The following is a 12,107-nucleotide window of genomic DNA, read 5'->3' as shown; positions in this document are numbered from 1 at the left end:
CCCCCCCGACCCCTTAGTGTCATCCCGCTGACCCCTGGGAGCCAGCAGCCCGACCCCTTAGTGCCAGCACCCCCTGACCCCTGGGAGCCAGCATCCCCCTGACCCGCCAGTGCCCAGCCCCCCTCAGCAGTCCCCCGCTTCCTAGCCCTCTGTCTCCCAGATGGTCCCACTCCGCGAGCGCTCATCTGCTGGGCGGGTGCTGGGTAGAACCCGGGTCACATCTGGGTCCGGGCAGCCAGCAGGGAGCACCCCCGCCAGTGACCATGCCGCGCATGGGGAAACTGAGGCACACACAGTATTCATACAAAATATGATGAATCTTTCCCACTCGGCCACAGTATTCTCCCCCCCCCCCCCCCCCGAGTCAAACCAGGACAGGCCCCACCCGGACGCGGAGCCCTCCGATCCCCAGCCCCGGCCTCCTGGCCCGCAGGAAAATCCATTTGTTTCCAGCCACATGCTGGGTGTCCCAGGAAGGGCTGCTGTCTCCACAAAACACGCCGCCCCGCCTTTCCTGGGCCGGCCAGTGGGAGCCGTGGGGCTGGGCTGGGCAGACGCTGGCCCTGCAGTCCACGCCAGGCCGGCCACGGTCCACGCCCGGCACCAGCACAGCGACTCCTGGGGGCAGGCGCCAGCACCACACCCCGCGGGAGTCCAGCCACAGGCCTCAGCCCGCTGGGCAGGGTGGGAGGCTCCACCCGCCGCTCGGCCCGCGGCAGGGAGGTGTGAAAGCAGCCTCTGGCCCCGGCCCGCACCGGCGCTGGCTGCCCACGCCCTGGGATCCGTAGCAGCAGGACCGATGGAGGCTGTGGAAGGAAACGGAGCAGAGAGAAATGGAACCCGGGCATCCCAGCTCCCCACCCCCACCCCAGAGCCCAGGAGAGAACCCAGGCGTCCCGGCTCCCAGCCCCTCCTGCTTTAACCACTAGGCCCCACTCCCCTCCTACAGCCAGGGAGAGAACCCAGGCGTCCCGGCTCCCAGCCCCTCCTGCTTTAACCACTAGGCCCCACTCCCCTCCTACAGCCAGGGAGAGAACCCAGGCGTCCCGGCTCCCAGCCCCTCCTGCTTTAACCACTAGGCCCCACTCCCCTCCTACAGCCAGGGAGAGAACCCAGGCGTCCCGGCTCCCAGCCCTCTGCTCTAAACACTAGTCCCGCCTTTCCTGAGACTGCCCCCCCCCAGGGCCCACACCCCACGTGTCGGGGGGGGGGGAGGGTTATACCTGATCCATCTTCCTATCCACTCCTCTGACCGGCTCGTTCAGGTGTCTGCCTGCTCAGCCTCCTGGGTCCCCTGGGGGGAGAGGGAAGACTCAGCTTCAGGAGCCCGGGATAGGCCCCCCCCCCCCCAGCTCCTGCCCCTACCTGGCTGCGGAGCCGCCTCTGCCAGTGCCACAGGCTGACGAAGGCCAGGTACCCCACGAGGGGCCCCAGCAGGGCCAGCAAGTGGCTCCGGTGCAGGGAGCTGGCCCCGGACGCCTGGGTCCCTGTCTGCTTCTGGCTGGAGAGGCTGGGCTGCGGGAGAGCCGGGCCTGCTGGGACACAGAGAGCGTAGGGAGAGGGGGGAGGGGGGATTGGGGCGGGGGGGGGGGAGGGGAGAGCGGCCGGGGGGAGGGGGTTCGGAAGAGGTGCCGGGCTGCCAGCAAATGTAGCTCCTGTGGGGGGTGGGGAGGGGAGGGAAGGGGGTATGAAAACATTACCTCCCTACTTCGAACGAGGGTGGTAGTGTAGACATACCCGGCGTGACCAGGCTGGCAGCAATGAGGGCCGGGGACAGCAGGGGGAGGTCAGGGAGGCTGAGGGGGAACAGAGGATTATGGGGAGGTTGGTGGCAGGGGGCTCAAGGGAGCCAGTGGTTCAGGGGCCTGGAGGCTCAGGGAGTTGGGGGGCTCGGGAGGCTGGGGGCTCAGGGGGCTGGAGGGTTAGGGAGCTGGGGGTGCAGGGAGCTCGGGGAAGCCAGGGACTGGAGGGAGGACTCAGGGGGCAAGGAGTTGGGAGGCTCAGGGGGCTGGGGGGCCAGGGACCGGAGGGGGGACTCCGGGGGCAGGGAGCTGGGTGTCTTGGGAAGCCAGGGGCTCATGGGTCCGGGGGTCTGGGTGTTCAGAGGGCTGGGGGGCCAGGGACTGGAGGGGGGACTCCGGGGGCAGGGAGTTGGGTGTCTTGGGAAGCCAGGGGCTCAGGAGGCTGGGGGTCCGGGCGTTCAGGGGGCTGGGGGGCCAGGGACTGGAGGGGGGACTCAGAGGGCAGGGAGTTGGGTGTCTTGGGAAGCCAGGGGCTCAGGGGGCTGGGGGTCCGGGCGTTCAGGGGGCTGGGGGGCCAGGGATCGGAGGGGGGACTCCGGGGGCAGGGAGTTGGGTGTCTTGGGAAGCCAGGGGCTCATGGGTCCGGGGGTCCGGGCGTTCAGGGGGCTGGGGGGCCAGGGACCGGAGGGGAGACTCCGGGGGCAGGGAGTTGGGTGTCTTGGGAAGCCAGGGGCTCAGGAGGCTGGGGGTCTGGGTGTTCAGGGGGCTGGGGGGCCAGGGACCGGAGGGGGGGACTCAGAGGGCAGGGAGTTGGGTGTCTTGGGAAGCCAGGGGCTCAGGAGGCTGGGGGTCTGGGCGTTCAGGGGGCTGGGGGGGCCAGGGACCGGAGGGGGGGACTCAGAGGGCAGGGAGTTGGGTGTCTTGGGAAGCCAGGGGCTCAGGAGGCTGGGGGTCTGGGCGTTCAGGGGGCTGGGGGGCCAGGGACCGGAGGGGGGGACTCAGAGGGCAGGGAGTTGGGTGTCTTGGGAAGCCAGGGGCTCAGGAGGCTGGGGGTCTGGGCGTTCAGGGGGCTGGGGGGCCAGGGACCGGAGGGGGGGACTCAGAGGGCAGGGAGTTGGGTGTCTTGGGAAGCCAGGGGCTCATGGGTCCGGGGTCCGGGCGTTCAGGGGGCTGGGGGGGCCAGGGACTGGAGGGGGGACTCAGAGGGCAGGGAGTTGGGTGTCTTGGGAAGCCAGGGGCTCAGGGGGCTGGGGGTCCGGGCGTTCAGGGGGCTGGGGGGCCAGGGACCGGAGGGGGGGACTCAGAGGGCAGGGAGTTGGGTGTCTTGGGAAGCCAGGGGCTCAGGGGGCTGGGGGTCCGGGCGTTCAGGGGGCTGGGGGGCCAGGGATCGGAGGGGGGACTCCGGGGGCAGGGAGTTGGGTGTCTTGGGAAGCCAGGGGCTCATGGGTCCGGGGGTCCGGGCGTTCAGGGGGCTGGGGGGCCAGGGACCGGAGGGGAGACTCCGGGGGCAGGGAGTTGGGTGTCTTGGGAAGCCAGGGGCTCAGGGGGCTGGGGGTCTGGGTGTTCAGGGGGCTGGGGGGCCAGGGACCGGAGGGGGGGACTCAGAGGGCAGGGAGTTGGGTGTCTTGGGAAGCCAGGGGCTCAGGAGGCTGGGGGTCTGGGCGTTCAGGGGGCTGGGGGGCCAGGGACCGGAGGGGGGGACTCAGAGGGCAGGGAGTTGGGTGTCTTGGGAAGCCAGGGGCTCATGGGTCCGGGGTCCGGGCGTTCAGGGGGCTGGGGGGCCAGGGACCGGAGGGGGGACTCCGGGGGCAGGGAGCTGGGTGTCTTGGGAAGCCAGGGGCTCATGGGTCCGGGGTCTGGGCGTTCAGGGGGCTGGGGGGCCAGGGACCGGAGGGGGGACTCCGGGGGCAGGGAGCTGGGTGTCTTGGGAAGCCAGGGGCTCATGGGTCCGGGGTCCGGGCGTTCAGGGGGCTGGGGGGCCAGGGACCGGAGGGGGGTCTCCGGGGGCAGGGAGTTGGGTGTCTTGGGAAGCCAGGGGCTCATGGGTCCGGGGTCCGGGCGTTCAGAGGGCTGGGGGGCCAGGGACCGGAGGGGGGTCTCCGGGGGCAGGGAGTTGGGTGTCTTGGGAAGCCAGGGGCTCATGGGTCCGGGGTCCGGGCGTTCAGGGGGCTGGGGGGCCAGGGACCGGAGGGGGGGACTCAGAGGGCAGGGAGTTGGGTGTCTTGGGAAGCCAGGGGCTCATGGGTCCGGGGTCCGGGCGTTCAGGGGGCTGGGGGGCCAGGGACCGGAGGGGGGTCTCCGGGGGCCGGGGGTACCTGGCTGGCAGCGGATGTGGCTGCAGTTGCTGAAGTCCTGCTCCAGCTGAAATTTGCTCTTCAGCTCCTCCATGTGGCCATTCAGGGTGCTCAGCATCCGCGACACGTTGGCCTGTTCCAGCCCCACGCAGCTCTCGGGGTCCTGGGGGCCAGGGGGGCCAGGGGGTGTCACTGCTCTGCAGGGGAGGGGCCCAGAACCTGGCCCCTCTGTGCAATATCCCCCCGGGCCACACCTGGGGGGCCAGGGCCCGTTCCCCGCCCCCGGACCCCTGAGCTAGCCAGTCCCTGCCCTGGGGGAGCCAGCCCCCTGGAGGGGCGACAGGCCCCGCCCCCAGAGGGACAGGCCCCAGCCTGCCCCGCCCCCCAAGGGAACAGACCCTGCCCCCAAGCCGCAGTCCCACAGGGGACTGACCCCCCCACGAGACAGGCCCCGCCCCCGCGCTTACAGAGATGGCGCAGTTCTTGATGAAGTGGGTCTCTCTGGCCACCTCGGCCAGCAGGGGCTGCAGGGCCGCGCCCCGCCACGCCCCCCATGCGCCCCAGCTCTGCAGCCAGGAAATGGACCATCCACAGCTCGGTGCACCGGGCGTCCTGGGGAGACACGGGGGTCAGGGGCTGGGGGCAGCGTTAGCGATGGGGGAGGGGCTGGAGGGGGGGGGCAGAACCCCCGTCTCTCACCGGTTCCAGGTTCGCAGGCATCAGGACGGAATAATCCAGGAGCAGGTGCTCTCTCTGGGGGCGAGACGGAGGGGGGGGGGGGGGTGAGGCGGGGCAGCGCCAGGTTAGCGGGGGAGGGGCAGGGACGCGGGGGGGGGGGGGGGTCGCTCACCAGCTCACTGATGGCCGCGGTGAAGGTGCTGGTCACAGGGCTGTGGGGGAAGACGCAGCCGGGGGCTGGGGGCAGCACGGCGAGCAGCAGCACCAGGAGGACCTGGGGGGGCAGAGGTGAGTATAGAAGTTCCCCCCCCCCCCGGTTCCCTTTGCCAGCCCTGCCCCCCTTGTCAGTCCAGCCCCCGGGCCTCCCCTGCTGGTCTAGCCCCCCCACCAGCCCCAATCCCCCCAGCCAGCCCTGCCCCCAGCTCGTCCCCCCCAGCCAGTCCAGCCCCCCACCAGCCCCAATCCCCCCAGCCAGCCCTGCCCCCAGCTCGTCCCCCCAGCCAGTCCAGCCCCCCACCAGCCCCAATCCCCCCAGTCAGCCCTGCCCCCAGCTCGTCCCCCCCAGCCAGTCTAGCCCCCCACCAGCCCCAATCCCCCCAGTCAGCCCTGCCACCAGCTTGTCCCCCCCAGCCAGTCCAGCCCCCCACCAGCCCCAATCCCCCCAGTCAGCCCTGCCCCCAGCTCGTCCCCTCCAGCCAGTCTAGCCCCCCACCAGCCCCAATTCCCCCGCTCAGCTCAGCCCCTGACCCCCAGCTCTTTCCACCCCACCGGCCCCAATTCCCCCGCTCAGCTCAGCCCCTGACCCCCAGCTCTTCCCCCCCACCAGCCCCAATCCCCCCAGTCAGCCCTGCCCCCAGCTCGTCCCCCCCAGCCAGTCTAGCCCCCCACCAGCCCCAATTCCCTCACTTAGCCCAGCCCCTGACCCCCAGCTCTTCCCCCCCCACCGGCCCCAATTCCCCCGCTCAGCCCAGCCCCTGACCCCCAGCTCTTCCCCCCCACCAGCCCCAATTCCCCCAGTCAGCCCAGCCCCTGACCCCCAGCTCTTCCCCCCCACCAGCCCCAATTCCCCCGCTCAGCTCAGCCCCTGACCCCCAGCTCTTCCCCCCCACCAGCCCCAATTCCCCCAGTCAGCCCAGCCCCTGACCCCCAGCTCTTCCCCCCCACCAGCTCCAATTCCCCCGCTCAGCCCAGCCCCTGACCCCCAGCTCTTCCCCCCCACCAGCCCCAATTCCCCCAGTCAGCCCAGCCCCTGACCCCCAGCTCTTCCCCCCCACCAGCCCCAATTCCCTCACTTAGCCCAGCCCCTGACCCCCAGCTCTTCCCCCCCCACCGGCCCCAATTCCCCCGCTCAGCCCAGCCCCTGACCCCCAGCTCTTCCCCCCCACCAGCCCCAATTCCCCCAGTCAGCCCAGCCCCTGACCCCCAGCTCTTCCCCCCCACCAGCCCCAATTCCCCCGCTCAGCTCAGCCCCTGACCCCCAGCTCTTCCCCCCCACCAGCCCCAATTCCCCCAGTCAGCCCAGCCCCTGACCCCCAGCTCTTCCCCCCCACCAGCTCCAATTCCCCCGCTCAGCCCAGCCCCTGACCCCCAGCTCTTCCCCCCCACCAGCCCCAATTCCCCCAGTCAGCCCAGCCCCTGACCCCCAGCTCTTCCCCCCCACCAGCTCCAATTCCCCCGCTCAGCCCAGCCCCTGACCCCCAGCTCTTCCCCCCCACCAGCCCCAATCCCCCCAGTCAGCCCAGCCTCCTCCCCTCCCCCCCAGTTCTTGCCCCCTGGCCTCCCTCTACCAGCCCAGCCCCCCAGCCCCTCCCAAACCAAGTAACCAACCTTGCTCTAGCCCTGGCTCTAAGGCCCCCTGCCCCCCACTCACCACGGCAGCTCTGGGTGGGGGTGGGGCCTTTGGGGGTGCAGGGCGCCCAGTCATCTCCTCGTTGGGGGGTGGGCGACCCGCATGCTGGAGGGCGCACTCCGGGAGGGGAGCTAGGTACGAGAAAGGGCAGCGGTGAGACCCGGCGTGCAGGGGTTGCGGGGGGGGGGGGGGCAGAGCTGCTGGGGGGGACCCGGGCTGGGCAGGGCATTGGGGCGGCGATTGGCGCAGGATCGGTGCCAAGTCCCCATCCCCGGGCATGGGACGCACGTGGGCCACCCGCGCGGAGCCCCCAGCTGTGCCCGGGGGGGGCCGCTCCCCCCTCGGCCTGTGTCGCCCCCTCACCTCCGCGGGGGTCGTGCGGGGGCCCGGCTCAGACCCCCCGAAGCGCCGCCGCGTCCCGCTGCCAGCCCGGGCCGCCCGCACCAGCGCGCAAGGGATCGAAAGTGAAAGAAAGTCCCAGCTCCGGGGGGGGCCGGGCAGGGGCAGGGCCGCGGGCACCCAGGGTGGGACTGCGGGGGAGGGGGCGCCGGGACCCGGAGGGGCTGCGGGGGAGCCCCAGGGGATCCCGGGGGGAGGGGCTCCAAGCGGTGGGTGGGGGGGGTCGGAGGGACCCCCGGGGTTGGGGCGGGGACTTGCAGGGGGGGCCAAGGCGGGGCCCGCAGGGGCGGAGGGGGGAGGTGTGAGCTCCTCCCCCCCCCCCCACCTCGCCGCCCGCGCCCTGCCCGGCCCGGCCCGCAGCCCAGCTCGGCAAATATTGACCCAAGTCCTGGCTGCGAGCCAAAGGGAGGGGCGCCCCTTACAGCCGGCCCGGGCCCCCCCCCCCGCGCCCTGCAGCCCCCCCCGCTCGTCCCGCATCCTCCTCGCCACGCCCTCACGGACAGCACCCCCCCCCCCCCGCTCGTCCCGCATCCTCCCCGCCACGCCCTCACGGACAGCACCCCCCCCCCCCCGCTCGTCCCGCATCCTCCCCGCCACGCCCTCACGGACAGCACCCCCCCCGCGTTCCCCCCTCCCGCTCGTCCCGCATCCTCCTCGCCACGCCCTCACGGACAGCACCCCCCCCCCCCCCGCTCGTCCCGCATCCTCCTCGCCACGCCCTCACGGACAGCCCCCCCCCCCCCCCGCTCGTCCCGCATCCTCCCCGCCACGCCCTCACGGACAGCACCCTCCCCCCCCGCTCGTCCCGCATCCTCCCCGCCACGCCCTCACGGACAGCACCCCCCCCCCCGCTCGTCCCGCATCCTCCCCGCCACGCCCTCACGGACAGCACCCCCCCCCCCCGCTCGTCCCGCATCCTCCCCGCCACGCCCTCACGGACAGCACCCCCCCCCCCCGCTCGTCCCGCATCCTCCCCGCCACGCCCTCACGGACAGCACCCCCCCCCCGCGTTCCCCCCTCCCGCTCGTCCCGCATCCTCCTCGCCACGCCCTCACGGACAGCACCCCCCCCCCCGCGTTCCCCCCTCCCGCTCGTCCCGCATCCTCCTCGCCACGCCCTCACGGACAGCACCCCCCCCCGCGTTCCCCCTCCTCCCGCTCGTCCCGCATCCTCCCCGCCACGCCCTCACGGACAGCACCCCCCCCCCGGCTCGTCCCGCATCCTCCTCGCCACGCCCTCACGGACAGCCCCCCCCCCCCCCCCCCGGTCGTCCCGCATCCTCCTCGCCACGCGCTCACGGACAGCACCCCCCCCCCCGGCTCGTCCCGCATCCTCCTCACCACGCCCTCACGGACAGCCCCCCCCCCCCGCTCGTCCCGCATCCTCCTCGCCACGCCCTCACGGACAGCACCCCCGCCCCGCATTTCCCCCCCCGCCCGCTCGTCCCGCATCCTCCTCGCCACGCCCTCAAGGCCAGCACCTCCCCGCTCCCGCGTTACCACCCCGCCCGCGTGTCCCGCATCCTCTCTGCCGCCCCTCACGGACAGCACCCCCCCCCCCCGCGATTCTCCCCCCCCCCCGCTCGTCCCGCATCCCCCCCGCCGCGCCCTCTCTGCCAGCCCCCCTCCCCCTCTTCCCGCTAGTCCCGCATCCCTCCCCCACCACGCCCTCACTGCCAACCCCGCAACCCCCCCTGCGCCCTTCACGCCTCGTTCCCCCCCTCACTGCCAGCCCCACAACTCCCCCCGCCGCGCTCCTCCCACCCCTTGCATTCCCCCATCTGCTCGCCCCGCATCTCCCCCCACTGCGCCCCTCCCAACCCCCCTGCAGCCCAGCGCCCCCTGCTGGCCGGCCCGAGAGCGGTACTAGCGACTCTGGGACACTGGACTGGCCAGGACCCGATGCCCCGTCTGTGAGGTGGCACCAAACCGAAGTCTTTGGGCCCCTCCTTTGCGGGGGCCTTGGCAGACCCTCCCCCGACGGACTCGCCCCGGAGCCCCTGGCCCAGGGGATGGAGCCCGCTGGCCTGGCGTCGGAGCCGGGCCGCGGGCTTGGGCGGTTCCGGGCCTGAGTGCTGGGCGCCCGGAGGGGGGCTGGGAACCCCCTGTCTGCACTGCACTGGGCGTAAAAAGCAGCAAGAGCCTCCCCCCAGCAAATGGGGTGAACGCCCAGCCCCCCCACGCACCCTTGTCTGACACGTCCCCCTGCTTTGCTCCGCCCAGGCGGTCACTGCGGTCGGATGTCTCCCCTGCAGGGCGGCTCGCTCGCACGCCGCCAGCAACCTGGCCCGGGCAACACAGGCGGGGGCGGGGGCCGGAAGGGTCCAGTGCCCAACAGTCGGCCACTTCCTTCTCTCTTCTGCCTCCATTCCCCTCCCCCCGTTCTCTAACCACACCCTGTTCCTCTCTGCCCCTTCCCTTTCTAGTCACCCCCCCCCCCGTCCCGCCCCGTCTCTCCCCGGCCGGAGCCTCCTCTCAGCACCGCTGAGAGCCATGATGACCCCGGTCGCTTGGGCCTCCTCCCGCTTGCTCTCCCGGGTCTGCCTCTTCCTGGTGGCCCTCGTGGTCCTGGTAATCCTTTACCACCAAAGTGGCTGGTTCCCCACCATGAAGTGGATGCTCCCCTTCCTGAACGCCACAGAGGGCCCCCCCGCCACAATGCTCGCCATGGATCCGGGCATGTGGACCGTGAACTCCGCAGGGCGCCTGGGGAACCAGATGGGGGAATACGCCACCCTCTATGCCCTGGCCAAGATGAACGGGCACCAGGCCTACATCCCGCCGGAGATGCACCAGCAGCTGGCCCCGCTCTTCCGCATCACCCTGCCCGTGCTCTCCAGATACCAGGTCTGGCTCATCCCCTGGAGGGATTACGGGCTCCACGACTGGATGTCGGAGGAGTACAGGCACATCGAGGGGAAATACGTCCGGCTCACAGGCTACCCCTGCTCCTGGACCTTCTACCACCACCTCCGGCAGGAGATCTGCCAGGAATTCTCCTTCCACGACCACGTCAGGGAGGAGGCCAACCGGTACCTGGCCGGGCTGCGTGGGCAGCGCCAGAACGTGACCTACGTGGGGGTCCACGTCCGGAGGGGGGACTACGTCCGGGTGATGCACCAGGTCTGGAAAGGGGTGGTGGCGGACAAGGCCTACCTGGACAAGGCCATGGGCTACTTCCGGGCCAGGTACCAGGAGCCGGTCTTCGTGGTGACCAGCAACGGGATGGACTGGTGCCGGGAGAACATTGACGCCTCGCGGGGGGACGTGTATTTCTCGGGGGACGGGAAGGAGTCGTCGCCGGGGAGGGATTTCGCTCTCTTGGCCCATTGCAACCACACGATCATGACCATCGGGACCTTCGGCATCTGGGCCGCCTACCTGGCCGGGGGGGAGACCATCTACTTGGCCAACTACACCCTCCCCGATTCCCCCTTCCTCCAGCTCTTCAAGCCGGAAGCCGCCTTCCTGCCCGAGTGGATCGGGATCGAGGCCGACCTCTCCCCGCTGCGGGGCGGGACGTCTGGCTAACGGAGCTCGGCCACGGGCTGCCAACGGGATCCACCCGCCGTGGCTTGGCCGTGGGCAGAGGACAGGGCGCCTGGGACGCCCGGCTGGGGTGAGCTGGGGAGATAGAAGAATGGAGCTGGCTTGGTGTGGTCAGAGGCCCTGACGGAGGCGCCAAAGACTTACAACAGACACTTCTCCCAGGGGTGCTGGGAGGGGAGGAGGACTCCTGGGTTCTATCCTGGGCTCTGAGAGGGGAGTGGGGCCTAGCAGTTAGAGCAGGGGGGCCTTTGCATTGAAAGGTTCTGAAGTTTGATTGCTTAACACAAGCCGTTGAACTGCGGTAGCTGCAACAACTGTAATCAGTAAGCGCAGCTGCCAGCAGGGCAGGAGGGGGGAACTCAGACCCCTCTAGGTCCCTAGCTCCCGCAGCCCGTCAGCAAGGGCCCCATTCCCACCCGGCTGCACTTGAGAATCGCGGCCTTTTATCTGGCCTCCCGGCCGCAGCTCTTCCCCCGGGGCCCCCCTTGGAGGCAGCCGGCAGAGCCAGACTTCCCCGGAGCTGCAGCTGGAGACTCCACCAGGACCCTTGCTGGCTCAGCACCCCGCACTGTGAAAACCCTGCTCCGGTCGTGGGAGTGGGGTCCGCCAACCTCAGGGCCACGGTGGAGCCTGGTGTGGAATATCGGTGCCCCACGTCGGGAGCCAGCGCCGGGGAGCGCGTCCCCCCCCAAACCATCTCCACCCAGCGAAACGCTCCTGGCTTGCGCACTCCGGATCCAGAGGCCAAACGGCCTCTCCCCCACCCCGCCCCGAGGATCCCTTGTGGCTTTGTCTCAGAATCCCATTAGCCCTTCGGCCTCAGTGGGGTGCCCACCACAACCCCAAATCCTTCCCCGAGTCTGGGCTGCCCCACAGGGCAACCCCTAGTCTGTACGTGCGGCCGGCGTTCTCAGGTCTGGCCCAGCCCTAGCTGTGTGAAAACACAAGCTGGTTTAATCCCCACACACCCAGCCTGCGTCATAAAAGCATCAGAACAGCCAGACTGGATCAGACCAAAGGTCCATTCAGCTCAGTGTCCTGTCTGCCCACAGCGACCAATGCCAGGCGCCCCAGAGGGAGTGAACAGAAACAGGGAATCAACTAGTGATCCCTCCCTGTCACCCGTTCCTAGCCTCTGTCAGAGGCTGGGGACACCATTCCTGCCCAGCCTGTCTTCCATGAATCTATCTAGCTCTTTTTTTTAACTCTGTTCAAGTCATGGTTTTCACCACATCCTCTGGCGAGGAGTTCCACAGGTTGGCTGCGCGCTGCATGAGGAAAACGTCCTTTGGTTTGTTTGAAACCTGCTGCCTATTCACTTCACGTGGTGACCCCTAGTTCTTGTGGTATGGGAGCAAGTCAATCACTTTTCCTGAGTCACTTTCTCCATACCTGTCATGATTGAATAGACCTCGATCCTACCTCCCCCCTTAGCCTCATTTCCGAGTGGAAAAGGCCCAGTCTGTTTGATCACTCATGCCATGGGACTCGTTCCAAACCCAACATCACCTTTGTTGCCCTTTTCGGAACCTTTTCCAATGCCGAGCGATCTTTTTTGAGATGAGGCCACTACATCTGTACCCAGCAGGGGCAGATG

At 70.2% G+C, this 12,107-nt stretch overlaps 2 protein-coding genes across 5 annotated transcripts; one reads left to right on the top strand and one right to left on the bottom strand.

The window, feature by feature from the left end:
• Positions 1-327: 327 nt before the first annotated feature.
• On the bottom strand, positions 328-7,395 carry FLT3LG (fms related receptor tyrosine kinase 3 ligand). Of its 4 annotated transcripts, none has more exons than XM_075917531.1 (9): positions 6,927-7,395; positions 6,585-6,694; positions 4,887-4,988; positions 4,736-4,789; positions 4,504-4,648; positions 4,058-4,199; positions 1,366-1,535; positions 1,224-1,294; positions 328-806 (listed from the first exon to the last, which is right to left on the bottom strand). In XM_075917531.1, the coding sequence occupies exons 6-8, from the start codon at positions 4,152-4,154 to the stop codon at positions 1,262-1,264; spliced, it is 300 nt and encodes a 99-aa protein (XP_075773646.1). In that variant the 5' UTR covers positions 4,155-4,199; positions 4,504-4,648; positions 4,736-4,789; positions 4,887-4,988; positions 6,585-6,694; positions 6,927-7,395; the 3' UTR covers positions 328-806; positions 1,224-1,261. The 4 variants fall into 4 exon arrangements, 3 of the variants coding, with proteins under 3 accessions (XP_075773646.1, XP_075773647.1, XP_075773645.1); XR_012899982.1 differs by having other exon boundaries at positions 334-806; positions 1,366-1,532; positions 6,542-6,694; positions 6,927-7,388; XM_075917532.1 differs by having other exon boundaries at positions 336-806; positions 1,366-1,532; positions 6,927-7,353.
• Positions 7,396-9,425: 2,030 nt separating this feature from the next.
• LOC142825597 (galactoside alpha-(1,2)-fucosyltransferase 2-like) lies at positions 9,426-11,016 on the top strand. Its single transcript, XM_075917509.1, has one exon. The coding sequence runs from the start codon at positions 9,455-9,457 to the stop codon at positions 10,490-10,492; it is 1,038 nt and encodes a 345-aa protein (XP_075773624.1). The 5' UTR covers positions 9,426-9,454; the 3' UTR covers positions 10,493-11,016.
• Positions 11,017-12,107: the final 1,091 nt, after the last annotated feature.

The sequence above is a fragment of the Pelodiscus sinensis genome, unplaced genomic scaffold, assembly GCF_049634645.1.
Source record: "Pelodiscus sinensis isolate JC-2024 unplaced genomic scaffold, ASM4963464v1 ctg144, whole genome shotgun sequence".
In the NCBI taxonomy this organism is placed as follows: Eukaryota; Metazoa; Chordata; order Testudines; family Trionychidae; genus Pelodiscus; species Pelodiscus sinensis.
The sequence above is the reverse complement of the archived record's forward strand: the minus strand, read 5'-3'. Positions and strand labels throughout refer to the sequence as shown.

What these genes read in the sequence shown, in the direction of transcription:
- FLT3LG (XM_075917530.1), bottom strand. Translation starts at nt 6,638, where the DNA reads ATGACTGGGCGCCCTGCACCCCCAAAGGCCCCACCCCCACCCAGAGCT. An exon ending in CCCCACCCAGAGCTGCCGTG is followed by an intron (nt 4,989 to 6,584) that starts GTGAGTGGGGGG and finishes CTGCCCCCCCAG; the next exon opens with GTCCTCCTGGTGCTGCTGCT. An exon ending in TGCCTGCGAACCTGGAACCG is followed by an intron (nt 4,649 to 4,735) that starts GTGAGAGACGGG and finishes GTGTCTCCCCAG; the next exon opens with GACGCCCGGTGCACCGAGCT.
- LOC142825597 (XM_075917509.1), top strand. Translation starts at nt 9,455, where the DNA reads ATGATGACCCCGGTCGCTTGGGCCTCCTCCCGCTTGCTCTCCCGGGTC.